At 45.2% G+C, this 21,588-nt stretch overlaps 1 protein-coding gene across 2 annotated transcripts in view; it reads right to left on the reverse strand.

The window, feature by feature from the left end:
• Positions 1 to 21,588, reverse strand: part of ATXN7L1 (ataxin 7 like 1) — a 280,604-nt gene that overhangs the window by 132,300 nt on the left and 126,716 nt on the right. The window contains exon 4 of one of the 2 annotated variants that reach the window (XM_049783169.1): positions 11,821 to 12,895. The exons of the other annotated variant lie outside the window; for it this stretch is intronic. Coding sequence (XP_049639126.1) covers positions 12,811 to 12,895 — 85 coding nt within the window. The 3' untranslated portion in view covers positions 11,821 to 12,810. Of the gene's footprint in view, positions 1 to 11,820; positions 12,896 to 21,588 lie in introns of those variants that run through there. 2 annotated transcript variants of the gene reach the window in all.

Consider the following 21,588-nt stretch of genomic DNA (forward strand, 5'->3'; position numbering starts at 1 on the left):
AGCCTCAGGCTAGTGTTATTCCCCAAACCAGGATGCAGGAGGATATTCTCTTTCCTTCTACCTTAAGATCATATACAAGATGGGGGAGGACACCTTCCTTTTACTGGCTTTAATTTGTGAAAACTTTGATGCATAGATATGAAGAGATGACCAGGAATTTGCACCTGGAGAACTCTTTCTTTTTCTTTTCTTTTTTTTTTTTTTTTGGGAGGAGGGGGCAAACCTGGAGGTGCTCAGTGATTACTCCTGGCTCTGCGCTCAGAAATCGCTCCTGGCAGGCTCGGGGGAGCATATGGGATGCCAAGGATCAAACCTGGATCCGTCCCAGGTCAGCTGCATACAAGGCAAATGCCCTACCACTGTGCTATCGCTCCGGCCCTGAAAGATTCTCTTAAGGGGTTTCTTAGATGACACCAAATGCACACATCTTAAATGCACCAGATATATTCCTCCTCAGATAGCAGGGGGTGGGAACAGGTGGAATTGGGAACTGGCAGCCCATGTACCTCTCTGTAAAGCCAGGCACTCCTCAGGGGGAAAGACCGAAAATCACCTATCAAGCAGGCCTTGGTGCAGCTGTAGGATAAGGATGGAAGCAGAGAATGCTGTGGGCGTTGATGAATGCACGCATGTGTTGGAGGTATTGGGCCTGTTTTGTTTTTCAGTCATACCTGGTTGTGCTCAGGGATGATACCTAGCTCTGTACTCAGGCACTGCTGTACTGTATTCTGTACTGCTGGTGAGATAGGGGAACTCTGGGAGACTGGGGATCAAACCATGGTTGTCTGTATGCAAGGCAAGCATCTTACCTACTGTATAATTTCTCTGGTCTAAGTATTAGACCTTTCCAATAATCACAGGCAAGCTTGAAGAGGCTGGGGTTTGTGTCTGCTATAGTAGTGTGACCACAAGACAGGTCTCTGGGAAGCAAAGGAAGTCATATGGGCAGAGAATGACTTGGGAATCGCAAGCCTTCACATGAAGTCCATGAGGACAAGGGGGAAACACACGTGAGACCTGGCAGCCTTCACCATGGCACCAAACACATTTTACTTGTCCAGGGTTGGAAAATGGCAGAAGGATCCTGGGAGGACTAAAGCACCAGGAAATATGGCTGTGGCCTTCTGCTATAAGCTGAGCCAGCACACGACAACTGTGATTGGTATAAAATGATCATTGCTTCCCCTGGCCCTCTTGATCATCTCCAGAATCTCTCTGTGGTCTTTACCACTCAGAAGCCATAAGAAATTCTGGGAAGTGTAGTTCAGCCCAGGCTGAATGACCCCTGACAAGGATAACACCATCCATCTGATCACCAGTTCTCAAACTTGACTAAACACTGGAATCATGGGTGGAATTTAAAAAGAATGGACACAGGATGTATATATTCATATTCCTGGTTTCACGAGAAAGCGTCCCAGTGACCTTAATTAATGTGCAGTTGAGGCTGAAAGCAGTGGGTGTCAACTGACAAATGACGTGAGCCTCAGGCTAGCGTTATTCCCCAAACCAAGCTGCAAGAAGGCAGGATACATTTTCTTTCTACCTCTAGATCATATAAAAAGATTTATTTATTTGCATTATTAATTTTTTGCCACACCCAGCTTTATGCTCAAGGATCACTCTGGCAGTGTTCAGGGGACCATATGTGATTCCAGAATCAAGACTAGGTCAGCCACATATGCAAATGTCCATTACCTACTATACTATCTCTCTGGCCTAAAACTCTAGTTATTATTAATACTATTTCACAGGGCCAGAACAATAGCACAGCGGGTAGGGCATTTCCCTTGCATGAAGCCAACCTGAATTCAATCTTGGGCATCCCATATGGTCCACTGAACCTGACAGGAGTAATTTCTGAGTGCAGAATCAGGAGTAACACCTGAGCACCACACAGCTAAGTGCACCAAAACAAACAAAACAAAATACAACAAAACAAAGTATTATTTGGTTTCTGGTCCACACCCAACTGTGATCAAGGCTTATTCCTACCTCTGCACTCAGGGATAACTCCTGGCACTGCTCAGAGGTCCATGAAATACCAGGGATTGGGGCCGGTGAGGTGGCACTAGAGGTAAGGTGTCTGCCTTGCAAGCCCTAGCCAAGGAATGGACCGCAGTTCAATCCCCCGGCGTCCCATATGGTTCCCCCCAAGCCAAGGGTGATTTCTGAGTGCATAGCTAGGAGTAACCCCTGAGCATCAAACGGGTGTGGCCCAAAATACCAAAAAAAGAAAAAAAGAAAAAAAGAAAAAAAAAAAAAGAAATGCCAGGGATCAAACCCAGTTGGCCTTATGCAACTAACTCTCTGTACTATCTCTCCAGCCCATATACAGCCTTGAAAAAAAAAAAAAGCTTCTAAAATGACTTCCTTATTATCCCACATTGCTGTATCTTTCTGTCCTCTCTTTGGGAACCTGCCCCAATCTATCTGCAGCCCTCAACACGTAAGTTTTTTCAGGGTCTCCTGCTGTGTTAATTGGGTTAGGCCCTGTGGGCTGGGCCTGGCTTATCCTACCAGGGGTCTCAAACTCAATTTTCCTGGGGGCCACAGGAGGCAAAGTCGGGGTGATCCTTGAGTGCAAAGTCAGTAGTAAGCCTTGAACATTGGGGGGGTGTGACCCAAAAACTAAAACAAAACAAAACAAAAAAAGATTCCTCTAAAGCAGGGCCACAAAATGTTGTACGGAGGGCCGCAAACAGCCCACAGGCTGCGAGTTTGAGACCCCCATCAGATTCATATTGGATGTTTTCTCTAGGAAGCATCTAAATAAAGCATCATGTTCTCCCAGGCACAGACTAATGAACTGATTCTAACAGCATAGAGTGGTCAGTGAACACTTACTCTGCTGTAAGAACAAGAGCTGGTGAGAGCCAGAGCCATGCGGCTCACAGATCACAGAGCAGCCATGGGTGGGTCATTCTCAAGGATGTTTGAAAGACAAGGGGCGAGGGGCACTACTGGAGAGAAACTGGGACTGAGTTTGAGCGGTAAGAGCCTTATCAAATTCCAAGTTCCTATTTAACTAGCCCCAGGGCCTTGGGAAAGTCAAATAAAAGTACCAAGTTTCCACGGGCTGGGAGTTCCATAGGCCAGTGCACATGCTTCGCATGAAAATATTCTGTTTGATCCCTGGTCTCCTGAGCAATGCCAGGAGCAATTCTTGAGTAATGACTGAGATATGGCTCAACCCTCCCATCCCTTACCTTTCAGCTTGGAGTCATAGAGTATGAAAGAAAAGGAGCATTGTGAAATAAGTAGCGGGGAAGGAAGCCTCTGTGTACAACAGCCACCACCTGTGTGCAAGCAGAGGCAATAACTGTTCCATCCCCACAGGAAGGGAGCAGAGAAACTATAAGATGAACCATTTAGATCTTCGCTTTTTGATTCCACAACATAGTGATTTCTCTCCCTTCCTTTGGTTTTAGGCCATACCCGAAGCCTCTCAGAGAATTACTCCTGGTTTGTAGCTCAGAAATTACTCCTAGCAGACTCTGGGGACCTATGGGTTGCTGTAGATCGAACTTGGGTCAACCGCATACAAGGCGAATGTCTTACCCTCTGTGCTATATCTCTGGCCCCATGATTTCCTTTTGTAAAGATTAAGATTCTATGTACAAAACTTCTCTGTTGTGTAGAAAGAAAAAACACTGTTAGAATCTTGTGTAACTGGCGGCCAGAGGGGTTGTGGTGATTTCTGCAGAGGCTGATGTGTGAGCGATAGATGCCCCGATTAAATAAGGCTTTTGGAATTTCCTTTGGGCACCAATTATTTCTAAGCCCTCTCACTTCTCCTTCCCACAACAGCAGATATTTGAAAACCACTGAACCCCTGCTGCTCTGCTCTGCAAGTCAGTCTGTACAAAGAGGACTTTCCAAGAAACTAACAAAACCTCTTTGCCAGCATCTCTGTAAAGCAAAGCCCGGGAAGGAACTGATTGAACTACAGAAGGGTCATGAGTGATACTTCGTGGGCAAGGGAGCCTTATGAGCCCAAGTCAGACTTTGAGCTTCTGAGGCAAAACTGACTCTTGATCTCCCTGTATTTGAATCTGGAGCAGTGCCTGGGGCAGCACAGTTGAGAGAGAGATGTGGGGACCCCAAGTGCCAGGTTCTAGTTAGAACTGACCCTTGACTCATTTGGATCTTCCCAGTCTCACCATCCTCCTTTAGAAGATGGGAAGGGTCTGGTTCCTGGGGATCCTGGACAGAGCACAGCAGAGACCCACAGCAATAATATGAATAAGACAATGAACAGAACACCGTAATAAAAGCACCCAAGTGTGGTCTCTTTCAGTGTATCTCCTGGCCTCTGTTCCAAGCCTGTGATTGGCTACAAAGTGCATGTGTCATGGAGACAGTGAAGAGTGGAACAGTGTCCGAGGGGGGACTGCTCAGCATCTCTGATCCCTACAGAGCCATGCAGGTGAGTAGATCCTGATGGTAGCTGTGAGCTCTCCAGTACTGGTGCTGAGTGATGCTCTTATTCAGGATAGGAAGGCACAAGCAGAGCAGAAGTGGCACCTGAAGCAGCAGCTGTGCTGGGCTACAGAGCAGAGACGTGACATTCTCGGGAATATGCCAGTCCACAGTGGCATATTTTCTCTCTGCTTGGCCAGAAGAGCTTCTCTGAGCTCTTTGCCTGGCTGGCAGCCCCACTCCCTCATCTCTTTCTCATATTTCTCGACAAGAGTTTAATGAGCATCTACAAGCACCAGTCCAAGTCTCTGCCCTTAGGAGACTGAATCAAACCCTTCCTACCCAAACGGGTTTGAACTCAGACTCAAGCATGAAGCCCTGGGGACAGAGGTAGATGGTGTATGTTAAAGTGATATTCTAAAAGGAAGCTAAAAAATAAATACCAGCACATTGAAGGAAGGTATGATAAGAGTAGAAGTTCCACTCCTACCACATGCCTTTGGGGTCTTCTCTTACTGTACCCCCACTTCTCTTTTGCAGCCCTGCTCCTTAAGTCCTTTATGATTCTATTGGACCAAAACCATAAGGTGGTGGTGACTGCACTAAACCGGGCCAAAGCTGGAGTTAAAGGAATGATGCTCCAGCTGAGTGAATCATGTTACAGGCCTCTAAAATATACTCTAAAATTCCACACCAGACATTACTTCCCTTAAGCAAACCACTGTGGTCTCCCAAGATGACTTACTGGAGAGATGACTGAAGGGGGAGAGCACATGCCTACCAAGTGTGAGGTGCTGAGTTTGATTCCTGGCACTGCATACCCTCCCATTGCTGGGTGTGTCCCCTATTTTATCTGGATTTTTTTGGGCCACACCTGGATGTGCTTAGAGATCACTCATGATAGTGTTTCGGGTGTAGTGTCAGGGTTCAAACCTGGGTCTGCAATATGTAAAATAAATGCCCTCACCAAGGGCATTAGCATAAAGGAAAGGTGAGATAGGGAACAACATGTAATTATCAGGATTTTTGCTTGTATGCAGGTGGGTTTGTAAGTACTTATTTATTCCTAGAAGCCCATCTACTAAATAATTCATGACAGGAGTGAAAGTAGGGCAGACAGAGAAACCAGAAAACCTCCAACCATAGGCTCCTTGCACCCACTTCTTCCCACTGTTTTTCTTTTTTTATGGTTCACCTTTTTCTTTTCTTTTCTTTTTTTTTTTTTATTTTGTTTTGTTTTTGGGTCACACCCTGCAGCACTCAGGGGTTACTCCTGGCTCTACCCTCAGAAATCGCTCCTGGCAGGCTCAGGGGGCCATATGGGATGCCGAGATTCCAACCACTGTTCTTCTGCATGCAAGGCAAATACCCTACCTCCATGCTCTCTCTCTGACCCCTCTTTTTCTTTTTTTATGGTTCATCTTCTTCCTTAATTCTGATTGAGCTAATAAAAAACTGGGCTACTACATTCCCTGTAAAGTTTCAGTTTTCCTCTTACTGAAAAGAATAAGACATTTTTTTTGGGGGGGGGTCACAACCAGCAACATTCAGGGGTAACTTCTGGCTCTACACTCAGAAATCGCTCCTGGCAAGATCAGGGGACCATATGGGATGCCAGGACTCGAACCATGGTCCTTCTACATGCAAGGCAAACGCCTTACCTCCATGCCATCTCTCCGGCCCCATGAATAAGACATTTTAATTATGACATGTCACTTCCAGGGCTGGAGAGATACTGTGGGGGTTAAGACACTAGCCTGGTATGTAGATGACCCCAGTTTCATCCTGGTACTATAAATGATCTCAGTAGTAAGCCATGAGCATAAGCAACACTCCTCCCAATAACTCTTTTTCCTATATTCATCTGAAGTTTTTTTTTTTTGGGGGGGGGCACACCTGGCAATGGTGCTGAGGGGTTACTCCTGGATCTGCGCTCCAAAATCCTGGCAGGCTTGGGGGACCATATGGGATGCCCAGAACTGAACCCAGTACATCCTGGGTCAGCAGCGTGCAAGACAATATGCTATCTCTCTGGCCCCCATCTTAAGTTTTTAAGTCTGCATTTTACCATGATATAGGATAAATACAATTCTAATGCAAAATCTACATATTTAAAAATTCAGCCTGTGTTCAAGTCTTGTTCTTTCTGAGAGGGTGTGGGAAGGAGTGGGCCAGGGAAGCCTCTCACAGCAGAGGCTACTAATCAGGGAGAGACATTGTGATGGCAGAGCTCTCTAGAAAAAGTGATTGATGGAAAACAACTGAAATAGGAAGTGAGCAGGGAATGCTCCTCTTTAATGGCTCCCAATAGAGTTTGCTGTAGTAGGAAGCCCAATTGGGATGGGAGTTGGCATCTTGCTATGCTCCAGGGTCCAGAGTTGTATGCCATTCCTTTTTATTTTATTTATTTTTATCAAATAAGAGAGTATAAAGGAGCCTGAATGGAGCAAAAACTTAAGGAATCTAAACCACTAACCAGGCCCACCAAATGCAATAAATATAAATTATAAATGAAAGGAAGATTAGATATGGCCAGTTACTTATGGTTTGGAGCAAGAAAAGTAAGCTTTAATTTTTTTTCCTTTCTATAATCTCAGCAGGCGATCTCATACACGTGATTATTAGTATTTCTAAAGGCTTTGTCAAATATTGACTTAATAAAGAGAGTGCCCACTTACCAATGACCTCCAGACGCCCGCAATAAGCCCACAACCCAAATTTATATGCTCCAGGGCTTTGGGACCCACAGAAGGAAGAAAAGAAATGAGAAGGGTTATCCTCAGAGCCGGGAGGTTTTTAATACTTAAAATGAAATGTGTATGTTTTGACTTGTGGAGGAAAAGAAAGCTTCAAACCAAATGGACACAATAAGAAGATTCAAAAGTCAAGGCACTTTTGTGCTACTTCTGTTAAGCCTTCACCAAGGGTGAAGTGTAGGGGTGAGGAACCAGGGGAGAAGCCTGAGAAACTCATCCAAGATTCTTCTGGATCACAGGCTGGTTTTCTACTCTGGCTCCTTCTTTTGCTTCTCCTGTTTATGGAAGAATCATGACACTGTCCTCTTCCTCATTCACTGTGGAATGGGTAGGAAGGGGCTGGAAGGAAAAAATGGGGTGGGGGCAAAGGGGAAAGGACTTACTGCAAATTTGATGGACAGACAGAGTTCTTTCCTAATTTCAGGAGTTTGAAAAAAAAAATCATCTTGTAAGACTAGATTCTTGCTCTGATAGTGGAAATGGTAAGTGATTTCTAGCCCAGGTTTTCACAATGCTCTAGGGCATTTCCAAGGATGACAGTGTGTGTGTGTGTGTGTGGGGGGGTGCGCGCACGTGTACACAAATATTTTAAAAATAAAATGAACCAGGGCCGGCGAGGTGGCGATAAGGTAAGGTGCCTGCCTTGCAAGTGCTAGTCAAGGAAGGACCGCAGTTCGATCCCCTGGCATCCCATATGGTCCCCCCAAGCCAGGGGCAATTTCTGAGTGCTTAGCCAGGAGTAACTCCTGAGCATCAAGCAGGTGTGGCTCAAAAAACCAAAAAAAAAAAAAATAAATAAATAAAATGAACCTTTATTTACTTTTACCAAAACAGTGACTACCATTCTACTGCTTTTGATTTTGTTTGTTTTTGGATCACACCCAGCATTGCTCAGGGATTACTCCTGGCTCTGTGCTCAGAAATCGCTCCTGGAAGGCACAGAGAACCATATGGAATACCGGAATTCAAACTACCATCCATCCTGGGTTGGCTGCGCGCAAGGCAAATGCCCTACCGCCGTGCTATTTCTCCGGCCCCCTTTTCTTTCTTAGTTTTTGACCTGAAAGATGACACTTCTTTGGAGATGCTCTCCTGACTATACTTTAAGAGCTTGTGATTATGAAAGCTCAAGTCTAGTTCCAGACTCTCTGGTCAATCAGGCTTCTTCTCTGGAGTCCATGTCAGGATCATTAGGAATTTTGCAATTAGTCCCTCTTTCTTTTTCTGTTTTTAGGCTATTCCTGGTGGTGCTCAGGGCTTATACCTGGAACTGCATGCAAGGCAAGCACCTGACCTGCTTACCTGTACAGTTCCATCTATCCCTTTATTGTCCCTATGCACAATCTTCTTCAAATTTCTTCATGGGCTTCTCTTAAGATTTCCAGCTCCAGGAACTGGAGAGATATAGCACAGGGGTTAAGGCATGTGGCTGAACAGAGTTCAGTCCCTGGAACCACATATGGTCCCCCGAACACTGCTAAGAGTGTAATCAGCACGGTGAGTGCTATGTAAGTCCCAGGAATAAGTCCTGAGCACAGTCGGGTTAATTTTAAAAAAGATGTTGAGGGCCTGGAGAGATAGCACAGCGGCATTTGCCTTGCAAGCAGCCGATCCAGGACCAAAGGTGGTTGGTTCAAATCCCAGTGTCCCATATGGTCCCCCGTGCCTGCCAGGAGCTATTTCTGAGCAGACAGCCAGGAGTAACCCCTGAGCACCGCCGGGTGTGGCCCAAAAACCAAAAAAAAAAAAAAATGTTGAACTCCAGCCCCTCGACCTTTCCACTGTATGGGATTCTCAAAGGATAGTCTGAGCAGGGGCCAATAGGGATGTCTGAAGACAGAACAGATCACAGGAGGGGGTGAAGTTATCATGGCTTTCAATTTTCACAACAGGAAGGGGATGTGTCATATGGTCCTCTTAGGCCTGCAGGAAATTCCAAGAGGCCACCAGTAAAACTCATAAAGACAGGGAGTCATGGCTTAAGACTAGGGGTCCAATTGGTAGAATGTGCAGGGATGGGGGACACAGGGTTGGATGAAGGCCACAATGGTGGGAAAGTTGAGAAACACTGGATCAGTTTACATCTCAGAAGATTACCTGCATTCTGGCCTTCTTTCTTCACACCACTCCCCCAAACAAGAATTTTTTACACACAAGAAGGCACAGGAGGCAGGGAATAGATAAGGTTGTGTTATCCTATGGGCACCTTGCTCAGGGCCATTATACTTTTTGTCTAAGGAAAAACATTTTGTTTTAGCATTTCTGGACATTAATAAAACCATGAGCTTGAGGTCTGACACTTGGTGTTGCGATGGGGGGTAATTTGGGGGCTCTAAGTTCTAGGTCTGCTGTCCCTGCCATGCAATCCTAGGAGAGGTTTTCTACCTCCCACATTAATTCAGAGGTTCTCAAGGAGGGTCTCCCCAAGGACAGCAGGAAGCTGTGTTGGCTTGGATTATTTCCTTGGCTGAGATCACTGATGAAAAGTTTGGAGCCTACCCACTTCTGGGGAGGTGGAAGGCTAAGGTCTCAGCTGACAAGCTGAGCTTTGACTCATGGGTAGCCACCTACCTGCTGAGGACACTGAATACCTAGAGTCAGGTGTGAAAGGAAGCCCCAAGTCTGAGAGATGTGGGAAGAGGGGGAAGTATGTTAATCTATCTCTGGACCAGCAATGCACTATTGGGCCATAAGTGCTGAAAGGGCTATAAGGATGGGGTCTTCAAAATCTCTATTTTAGTCTTTAGGAATTCCACTTCTTCTCCATGGTAAAACCAACCACTACTACAACCTTAAAATAAAATAACTGGAGCATCCTTTCTGTGCCCCCACCCCCGCCCAAGTCATTTTTAATGTTTATTTTTCACCAAAATCCTAATTCAGTTCAGTCAAGTGAACTGACTTTAATCTTCACCTTTAAGGTGAAGATTAATATTAACTGAAATAAGGGCCAGAGAGATAGTATGAAGGTAGGGCATTTACCTTGCATGCAGAAGGATGGTGGTTTGAATCCTGGCATCCCATAAAGTCCCCTGAGCCTGCCAGGAGTGATTTCTGAGCATAGAACCAGGAATAACCCCTGAACATTGCTGGGTGTGACCCAAAAACCAAAAAAAAAAAAAAAAAAAAAAAAAAATTAACTGAAATAATTCTGATTTTTTTGTTTTGTTTTTGGGTTGTACCTAGTGGTACTAGGGGGATCATATGTGATGCCAGGGATGGAATTGAGGTCAGCTGCCTGCAAGACAAGCACCTTAACTCTTGTCCTATCTAATTGGCCCCATGATGAAAGTTGAAATGGAGTTGTCTCTATTTCTTTTTTTTTTTTTTTTTTTTTTTTTGGTTTTTGGGCCACACCCGGCAGTGCTCAGGGGTTACTCCTGGCTGTCTGCTCAGAAATAGCTCCTGGCAGGCACAGGCGACCATATGGGACACCGGGATTTGAACCAACCACCTTTGGTCCTGGATCGGCTGCTTGCAAGGCAAACGCCGCTGTGCTATCTCTCCGGGCCCTTGTCTCTATTTCTTATGTCTTTCTTACCCATCACATGTCAATCCTGAGAGGGTAAATAAATATGTAGATTTATATTTAGCTTGGGCGGTTCGCTTTCAGGACCTAGACCCAGACTGGCTCAGGAAGAACAAAAAACTCTGTGTGTGAGTTTGTGCAATAGACATAAACATTCACACATGCGCATTAGAAGGAAAATCCTCTGTGCCCTGTGTGCATGGTGATGGTAGGAGGCACGGCTTGACGAAAGGGACAAATACGAACTCAGAAACTGCAATCCCCATATCACAGCTCTCTCCTAGTCCCCCAGCTTCCTGCTTACTCACAGAGGCCGATTTTTACCAGAACACAAGGAGTAAAAGGAAACTGCTCTTGAAATGGAAACCCAATTATCTATAGCAATTTATTAAATAACTAAGATTTTTTGAGGCTTTATTGAAACAAATGCTCAGTGTATTTTCTTCTCCTGTGATGTTCACTTCTTAACTTGTCAGCACCTGCTGGCAGCAGCTGGAGTAATCGCTCCAATTTTGCTGTATGTGCAAATCAATTTGATTTCCTCCCCAAAAGATAAAAATCAGTAAAGTGATTAAGATACAATTAAGGCATGACACTGAAAGCACAGATGACACGAGAAGGCTGAGAAGGATCTTCCTGAAGTTCCCTCCTGCTCAAGATAAAAGCTGGGGTTCCTCCACCCTCATTCTTCCACTGTACTCTGTTCTCTGATATTATGGGCAATCCAAAAGCCTCCTGACTTTTGAAATTTCTTTTCTCTTTGGGTTGCCAGCATGTTCTCCCTATGTTAGTTTCCCTTCCTGGCTCTCATAAAACTCCTTAGTGGTTACTCTGTTCATCTGCCTAGCCATCTATCCATTCATCCTCCAACCTACCCACCCATCCATTCATACTTTCTTCTATTTACCCACCCAGCCTCCATCCATCCATCCATCTATCCATCCACTTATGCATCCACCTACTGTCCATCTCTCACTCATTCTTCCTTCCATGTATCCATCATCAGTATTTTAGCAGCTCAGTGTACTAGGAATAGTGACAATGTATTTATGTCTGGTATGTACATATATATAGTATATATAAACTTTTATCAAGGATATATATTGTGTTTCGTTAATTTTTATTAATTTAGCACAACCATGTGAGGTTACTATTGGTACCCCATTTTATAGATGAGAAAACAGACTCTGATTTATTTACAACAGCATAACCAGCAGGTGGCAGAATCTAAACATTAATCCAAGTATTCCTTATAGTAGAATTCATAATGGCATCTTGCTATATACTGGTCAAGTATAATTTCTTGACTAGTCTCATTGTTCCAACTAAGTGTTATGATCCATTCAACACATGTTCACTGTGACTTGGTTAGATTCTAAGGGATACAAAGATGGTCTCTGCCTTCATAGAACCTGGTTGCTACTTGGGGAGACCAACATGTATCCTACATTCACACAATAAATATTTGTTTTCAAGGTCTGAGGGAAAGCTGACCTTGCTGTGGAAATAAGGAGTCTTCCAGGAGGAAGTAATTATAAAGCTGTATTCTGAAGGGTGGGTCAGAGTTAGCTTCTGGAAATGACAACTGTACACAGAGGTGATTAAGTGTGTATATGCCAGGGCCTGGGCAGGAAGCCTCTGGGCTATACTTTCAAAGATCAGCTGACTAACATGTAGGTAGTGAAAGGGTGCCTGGCACAGGTTGTGGTCCAGACCACATGAGATTTTGCAGCCCTGGGAATGATTTTTACTTCTACTTGGCTGGGAAGCCACCAATCAAGAGAATGGTCTGATTTGGTTTCATGGGGTTGGAGCGGAGCAAATGTGGAAGCAGCTAGAAGGCTTTTGTAGTTGTCCAGGTGAGAAGTGATGGTAGCTTGGGCCAGGAGGGTAGTGGTGGTGGAAATGGAGAGGAGAATCCTACAGGTGCCCCCTGTTCTGCTCAAGCCCAGCTTTCTCCGTAAACCCTGTCACCAGAGTGTGCTCACGAATTTGTAGTGCATGGAAGCGTGTCCACATTTGCGGGTTCTGCGGGAGTCTCCTTCAGGTGGCCTTCGGCAACAACGCCAGTCCTCCTCCGAGAGCTTTCACAACTGTCCAGTCTCACACCTGATGCCTCTCTAGGGCTTGGCTGTTCTCTGGTCCATTCCTGGAGATGCCTTCGCTTCCCTTGTTGTCTTCTTTCTCCCTTTGGAAAGTAAATGCTTTGTTGGCATTTGCTGAATGGTATCAACAGGGCTCCTTTGGAAATTACGTTTGTAAATGATTACTCATGCCATTTTCCCCCTTTTTTTTCTAAATGAAACACTGGTTGCTTAAATCTGTCTTCATGATCTCGTTCTATTAAAATGTACGTCCCAAATTTTCTATTATTTTCTCTAAACTCTAGTCCATATTTCTCCTAGTAGGGGGGTGGAATGGAGGGAGTGTATAATTAAACAGGTGCTGTCTGACCAGAATTCCTATACTTTTAATGGGGTATTTGATTAATCCTTTCCACAGGCACCATTATTCATGCCTTGATGGAATCTCATTTTATAGCCCTTAATACATGGACCCAATTTATCCACATCACATTGTATTCTAATACTTGTCATCCAAGTTATTAGCTATCTCCTGCTCAGTGTAAAATCATCAGCAAGTTTGATTAGCATATTCCCTGGGGATGAGAGGGGTGATAAGAACAGACACAGAGCAATGTGACCAGTGGTTCTGCAACCTCAGAAGGAACCTGCTGAGTGGAAATCCATTTACAGAGTTGAAGTTGTCAGATCAAACTGCTCTCCCCACACCCTTGCCCCAGGTCTCTGTGGGACCAAGGAATTGTGACCACAGAGAGTTGCTGAGGCCACTGAAGTACTTGGTAATATAAGCCCACGGGGTCTAGCTTTACAGACAAATTTTTCTTATTTAAAAAATTTATGAGACTACTATGCAAGTCTGCCTTGCATGCAGATGGCCACATATGGTTCTTCTAACCCCACCAGGAGTGATTCCTGAGCATAGAGCCAGAAATAAGCGGTGAGCACCGCCAAACAACAACAAAATTATTTTGGGCAATGTGGCAGCGCTCAGGGGACCATATGTGGTGCCAGAGACTAAACGAGGGTCAGCTGTACTATCTCTCTGCCCGTGAGTAGAATCACTTTAACAAAAAATTAGTAAAGTTCCTTACTCTTTGGCTTCCCTTTCCTGAGAAACACAGCCCAGAAGCTCCCTTTTTCTTGGGCCAGTATCTCAAATTTCATCCCTGTTCTTTCTCTCCTGGGATCCAGTAGCTGGCTAGTAAAGGAGACACACAATGCTCTTTTATAGGCTTTTCCTCATCTCAGAAAAGGGGGTATGTCTAAGCAGCCAGACCTTCTTAGAATCAAACCTGAGCCTTGGGACTCAGACATGGCTTCTGTCTTTGCTAAGCAAGCTCAGCTTTGGCTGGAAAGAGACAAGCCCTGCAGAGCCCATGCAGGGAAGTGAGCTCAGAGTCCAGAGAGAGTTTTTCCCCCTTTTCAGCCATCTATCCTCAGTCCAATTAGCCAAAACTGCCATGATTCCAGAGTTATGGCTGCCCCAGGCCTGGGTGTAAAATGCAGGCTTCTTACTTACCAACTAAAGAAACACTGAATTTGGGAGAACAATTTAGTAGTGGTGGGGGCACATGCAGCTGTACTGGGGGTTTATTCCTATCTCTGTGCTCAGGAACCACTCCTGGTCAGGGGTGGCGAACAAGTTCGACACAAAGAGCCAAAATTTTAAACTGTGAGAGTCAGAGAGCCACACCATGCAGTGACCTAACCTACCAAAACAGACAAACACTCACACAAAAGCATCTAATTTGAACAATAATCTATAATATAATAATATAAAATAATAATAATTTAATAATAATTAAACACATATTGCATTTTGCCATTTTGAGTAAGGATCAAAATCCTGCAGTGATAGTGAGGGTGTGCTGCGTACTCCACACTCAGAACTAAAGGCAAGATGTGACCCAGCATGTGCAACACGGGTTCCCCCACCCCCCCTCACTGGCCTGTGCCGTTGTTTCCGAGGGATGGAAGACGGGATGACGCAGCCTGGGGGCGGGACTCCGCGCTCGGAGATCTCTCCTCAGAGGTCCCTCCTCAGAAGCAGCAGAACAAAATCCAAACTTGGCAAAGTGCCACAGTATACAAAATAATGATAAGAGGCAAAGAGCCGCATTCATTTTGGCTGGGAGCCGCATGCTGCTCGAGATCCGCGTATTCGCCACCCCTGCTCCTGGCAGTGCTTGTGGGGCCATATGTGGTGTTGGGGATCAAAGAGGGGCCACCTGAAAGGCAAGTACTTTAATCTCTATACCACCTTTCTGCCCTGGCAAAGTTACCATTTAAGACATGTGAGATTAATGATGCAAGATTTGTCTTCTCTGTTGCACTATCTCCATACTGAGAGAATGAGTTTTGCAGAGTACTCTTCCTTAAGTTATAGGATTCCCTCTACATCTCAACCTGAGACAGGAGTCTTCAATCCCACTGACAGCTGGATAAAAAAATAATGCAAATAATGCATTCCCTTTGGTATAAGATACCTATCTCTTGTACCATTTTTGTTCATCTGCAATTCCCACAAAATATCTCATCTTTGAACTTTACAGTACAGTCAGATCATCTGACAGAAAACAGATTGTAAAACCAGAGAGATGCAAGTGGACTGTCTTCCCCTGGTTTACTGAGCCACTCCACTATGTGGGCCGTGTCCTGCCAGCTCAGACCCAGATCTGGGAGAAGTTGGCCGTATAGTCTCAGGTATCTTCTAATTATACAGGAACACAATTATTTCCATAGGAAAAAAAATGAGGCTGTTCTTCTCACCAATAAAACCCTAGTTATTTTCACTGAACAGACACCTCAGTTCTCAGGGCAATGTCAGGTGCTTTGAGATGTCAATCTCTTGGAAGGCTAAGAAAAGCTTAGAAAGCAGTGAGGGCACCCCCAAGCAGTGGTTCTTAAAGGATAGCCTCTAGGCCGACAGCTTAAGCAGCATCTAGGGTCTGGTTGGATATGCAAATTCCCGGGCATAGCCCAGACCCACTCAATCAAAAACTCAAGGACTGGGGGTTTCAGCCATCTGTGTTTTAACAGTCTCCCACAAACAATTCTGATGCATGGCTAAAGGTTGACTGTCACTAACTTAAAAGATTAAACACTTAAATGATTCATTCCTTTCTTCCTTCATCTGACATTGACTGAGTGCCTACTATTTGCCAGATACTCTAGGGCAATGGAGAGGAATTATAAGGAATTCCTTTCTCATGGAGTTCACAGGCCTCCCTGCCCTTGCTCTTTACTAAGCTTGAATAGAGAACAAGAATTTGAAGAAACGGATCCAAAGAATGCAAATCATTCTTTACATGTAATTCTTTTCAATGGATAGCAGACATGCCAATTTATTTTTTTCCAGGAATGATCATACTCTCGAAGTAATACGTTTTCTAAAGTTAAGAAAATATGTGTTTAATATATCATGAATAGCTGGCTCAGCCTTTTAAGGTGAAATAACAACAACAACAACAACAACAACAACAAACCAACCAGAGAGCAAGGGGCTGGAGTGAGACAGTGCAGAGGGAAGGATGCTTTACATGTGACAGACCAGGTTTAATCCCCAGAACTTCTATGGCCCCCTGAGTCCCACCAGGAGTGATCCCTGAGTGCTGAGCCAGGAGTAACACCTGATAAGCACAGCCATGTGTGACCCTAACCAAACAAAAAAATAAACCTTTTAAAAAAAGAGATCATATATTATTAAACTCCCATTAATTTAATGCTGAATTATTGTAAATTTTCAATTATGTGTTTTAAATTTTAAGTTTTAAAATGTTATCAATTTATTTGGGGGAGGAGTTAAGAGCAGTGTTCAGGTCTACTCCACGCCCTGTGCTCAGAAGTGTGCTCAGAAGTGACCTAAAGTGATGCTGAGAGGCATATGTGTGAGATTGAAAGGCGGTGGTTCACATAAGCGACCTCAGGGTAAGTACCTTAACTCCTGTATAATTCCTCAGGCTCCCTGAGTCTGTGACTTAATGAACAAATCATTTGGTTTCATCATCTCCAAGAGGGCTTTCCACCTTCTTTACTAAATGACTATGAAAGTCCTAACAGCTAAGTCCATTCAAGGCAAAGTACCATGGATTACTAAGAAGTAGCAATAAACTTCCCTGGTCACCAGAAGTCTGGTTCTGTTTAGAATCTGCTTGGTGACAGATGTAGCATTGAGAAGGGGCTCCTCGCGTCAAGGATGCCCCCACACAACACTTTAACACAGGCATAAAAGAGTTCCTTGGCCGGGGATAAACTGGACTTGCTTCAGGCAAGCCTCATCTTCCTGACTGATCAGCCAGTAAATTCCTCAGCTGTGGGTGTGTGGGAGGCAGAACAGTGCTGAGTGTGAAGTCACAGCCATTTGGCTCCATATTCAGCCTGGCACTGGCACAAGACCTGCACTGGCTAATGAGTCCATCTGCACATGGGTTCAGATTTCACTTTCAGGGGTGTCAAGGGGCGCCCGTGTTCGGCAAACAAGAGATAACGAGACACCTCATAACTACTGCGTCCTTCTCTCTACTAATCCGGAGATGTAGGGTCTATGCAACCACGAAGGTCTGAAGTGTGCAGAGCGGAACAGAACATGACACTGGGATCTTTCAGGCTTTGAACAGAGCACACAATTCTAAGTGAACTACAGTGCATCTGCCTGCCCCATGCGGTCACCAGACCCAGGATATTTGAAGATAAAGTTCAACCCCCTCCCCCCCATTTCTAGCTCAGGGGTGTGTTCCTGGTGTCTGTAGAGATGCTGATTTGATGGGTCACATTCTGTGGAACGATAGACACATGCTGTTGAGCTCGCTCACAAATGTATGATTCATTTCAGGATTCTGAAATGAGAAACACACCTGTTCATGACACGCGGGGTGCTGGGTGAGTCTGCAAAGGCTTGTCACACATATAAACGGATCATGGGATGAAAAAAAATCGCTTATGGTTGCAATCCCACAGCCTGGAGCCTACTCCTCCTACCAACTCCCCCCTCACAAGCACACATCAGGGCTCTCTAGCCCTGCGGAGTGGCAGCACCATGGGAAACCGCTGGGATTAGACGCTCCTACGTTTGCACCCCCATATGCAGCCTCATTTATCTACCTGTGACAGGGATGGTGCTGGAAGAGAATCAAAAGCAGACAAATTGCTTCGGTTTTAAAGGAGCTGTTCAGGCTGGGTGTATGCCCAGTGGGAGCCGGTCTCCTGCTAGGATGTGGCCTTCATCCATCAGAAGGCCACATTTCGGCAAACAGTGCCTGAAGGATAGGGATATAGTGTCCTCTTGCTGGCAATTGAAAGGCACTTGCAGGCCTCATGTCCAGTTCTTTGAGGGTGTGGTGCTGAGAACAACCCAGGCCCACAGACAGAAGTGCAGAGGGCTGCAGGCCTGGGATGTGACTTCCACAGGAGAGAGACTTACCCTGTTAAGGCAGACAAAACTCAAGGGAAAGGATCTGAAGGATTCTAGCCCAGTATCCAGAAATGACTCAGGAGACACCCACTCATCTGAGATAAGCAGATAGAAATGTCAAGGCCACGGGGCACTGGAATCTGCTTTGGTGGATATAGCCAGTGGTCCTGCAAGGTCAGGGGCTATTGGAGTATGACTTTCCTAACCTTCTTTCCTCCCTCTGGGAAAGATGCTGCAATTCATAGCCCCACACTTCTTTCCTGGGGGTGCTTTCCCACACCAGTGTCCTTTGCAGTATGTTGGAACAGGTGAGGCAAAAGGGCCTCCCATGCTTATTTTCATGATAGGAGCCACTCTTTTTTAAATTTTTAAAAATGCTTTTGGTTTTTGGGCCACACCCAGTGGCTATCTGCTCAGAAATAGCTCCTGGCAGGCATAGGAGACCACACGGGATGCTGGGATTCGAACCAACCACCTTTGATCCTGGATCCGCTGCTTGCAAGGCAAACGCTGCTGTGCTATCTCTCTGCCCCCACCCCAGGAGCCACTCTTTTAAGCAGCACTCTATTTTGCAAAAGGAGAAACTGAGGCATAGAGAGATGAACTACTAGGCCCTGCTGATGGCAGTGTGGCCTTCATCACTGACAGCTTGGCCTATGTTCCTATTCTAAAATAACCCTCCTTTGTTCCAGCACCCTGCCCCACCCTCTCAGCCCTCAGTGGTCACCTATGTTCCTCAGGCCATCTCCTTCCGCAGCCCGACCCTTTGGAATTTAGTGAGTGCCCAGGACTAGAGCCAGAGTGTGCCATGTGACAAGCCACCGGCTCATCTGTAATTCCCGTTGTTTCCCAATTCAGGCCAGACATCCCAAAGCTTATTTTGTTTGTTTGTTTTGGGCATTCCACCCTGATGCCCAGACTGCTCCATACATGGCCTCTCTGTTCTGCTTCGACAGCACCCAGCCCTTTCCCCACACACTGCCTCTCCCGCTGCCAGAGACTGACAGTCCCTGCCTAACCTCATTATACATTTTTGCTGAAAAAAATTCCTGTTTGCCATGTGGCAGAAAGGCATATTTATAGCACAAATCACATGCCAGGGCATTTTCAAATTTCTCTATCTCTTTTTCTCTTTCATTTTTTTTTTTTTTGATGCTAGGGATGGAACCCAAGGGCCTCACAAACATTACAATACTCTACTGCTGAGCCACATTCCCAGCTCTAATTGGGTCATTTTTAGTATAACTATGGAATATACACTCTGTGTTCATTCTACAGATGGGCAAAGAGAGGCGAGTGATCACAGTCAGGTTGCAAGAGAGTCAGAAACTGCCAGACTTCTCTAGCCAGTTACGGACAATTCCAATTCTCGATTGCTTCCTCTCTCCTTCCTGTTTGATAAACTTATCTAAGGTCCAGAAATGAGAGATGTTATCAAGATCCAGTTGCCTTGTGTCTTGTCTATAAGCAAGCTCTCGGAATACTAACAAGCTACTCTAAGCTTCTGTGGCAGCACCATCCCTGCTTTGCTTCCTGCCAAAACCCATTCTCATTAGTAGGTTTACATGCATGCAACAAACACATCTACATCTTGGAGTTTGGAGTTTTTAGTCTGCACAGTCTCTCATCACTCCTCGTCACTGATCAGAACCCTGAGCAGATGGATTCTCACGCAGAACACAACCAACTGGTTTCAGCATCTGCTGAAATGACCGTCACTATTGTCCTGATGGAATCTTCTGCCCAGGAAATAAAAGGGTAGAGAATAAAATCTAGGCAGACTAGACAATATTCCTTTATGATGAAAACCATTAGGTTGCTTTTCAAATAGTTATCACAGAGAACACAGGCCCCATGGGAAGGAGATGGGGAGAGCAGGGGCTGTGTTCATGTGGGTATGGAATGAGAAACCGCAAAGCAAAGACATTCCATATGTGTAAATTTGCCTTCCCCAGTGGACAGACTCTTTCCCTTCACTGTGCACTTCCTCCTAGGTCTCTGCTTATAGAGAATATGCTGGCACATACATGAGGCTGAGTTCTTGCTCTGTTACATTGATTGTGTGACCTTAGGAAAGCAACTGAACTTCCAAATCTGGGCAACAAGCATCTTTCAAGTTGTTAAGATAAAGCAAAATGAGAGGCTAAAGTGATAGCATAGTGGTAGGGCATTTGCCTTGCACATGGATGACCCCGGATGGATCCAAGTTCAACTCCCGGCATCCCATATGGTCCCCCAAGCCTGTCAGGAGTGATTTCTGAGTGAACAGCCAGGAGTAACAACTGAGCACTGCCAGATGTGACCCAAAAACCAAAAAGAGAGACAGAGACAGAGAGAGAGAGAGACAGAGACAGAGAGACAGAGAGAGACAGAGATAGAGAGACAGAGAGAGACAGAGAGAGAGAAAGAGAGAGAGAGAAAAGCAAAATGAGCCAGCTATGAGATAGGGCATTCTATAAGCAAAAAGGTGAGGGAGAAACATACTGGATTTCTGAAGACACCATCACCCTTTCAAGGCTATAGAAACCTCTTATCTCTGTATTCAAAGGCACTGACAAGACACTGCAGACAGTGGCATTCAGAAGCCCAAATTCCTGTGTTAATCATCTCCACTCAGTTGCATGTCTGGGTCCTCATCCCATCACCGAGCACCAAGCTTGGCAAAATGGGGTCCTCAGAAATGCAAGATACAGCCGGAGCTATAGCACAGCAGTAGGACATTTGCCTTGCACATGTCCAACTCAGGATGGACCCCGGTTCAATTCCCAGCATCTCATATGGTCCCCCAAGCCTGCTAGGTGCTATTTCTGAGAGAAGTAGAGCCGGGAATAACCCCTGAGTGGTGCTGGGTGTGACCCCCCCCAAAAATCCCCTAAAAGTCAGACAAATTAAAGAACACAGGCTAAATATTTGAATCCTGTTGCCCAGGAAGTTCATCAATAGGAAAGAGTTGGGATGAGAAGAAACAATTCTGAAACTCAAATCAAAGTGACCAGCTGACTCAGACCTCAAAATTCCCCAGAGAAAAGCAGGTTCCTGAGCTCTAATTTGGGTTTTCATTTCTACCTTCTTCCAAAGAGCAGGGAATAACATGTAAAAGACAAAAGAAAGTCTGGTCCTAAAGTTCCAAAGAGTGCACCCTCAGAGTTTTATAGCCTGGGTTTCCCCTCTCCCTTTGGCCCCCATTAGTTTCAATTTCCCCCAATGACATCACCTTTTCACTAATGGGAATTAAACAGAATTAGGCTCCTTCTATTTTCCTTGCATTTGATGACTGCCTCCCAACTATTTCCCTGATCTCTGTGGCTTCCTGCCACCAGCTAAATCTACCTAATAAGCATTTGGTGCAATACCACAGCCTTCATTCCACTTGGTATTGCTGAAGCT

The sequence above is a fragment of the Suncus etruscus genome, chromosome 1, assembly GCF_024139225.1.
Source record: "Suncus etruscus isolate mSunEtr1 chromosome 1, mSunEtr1.pri.cur, whole genome shotgun sequence".
Taxonomy (NCBI): Eukaryota; Metazoa; Chordata; class Mammalia; order Eulipotyphla; family Soricidae; genus Suncus; species Suncus etruscus.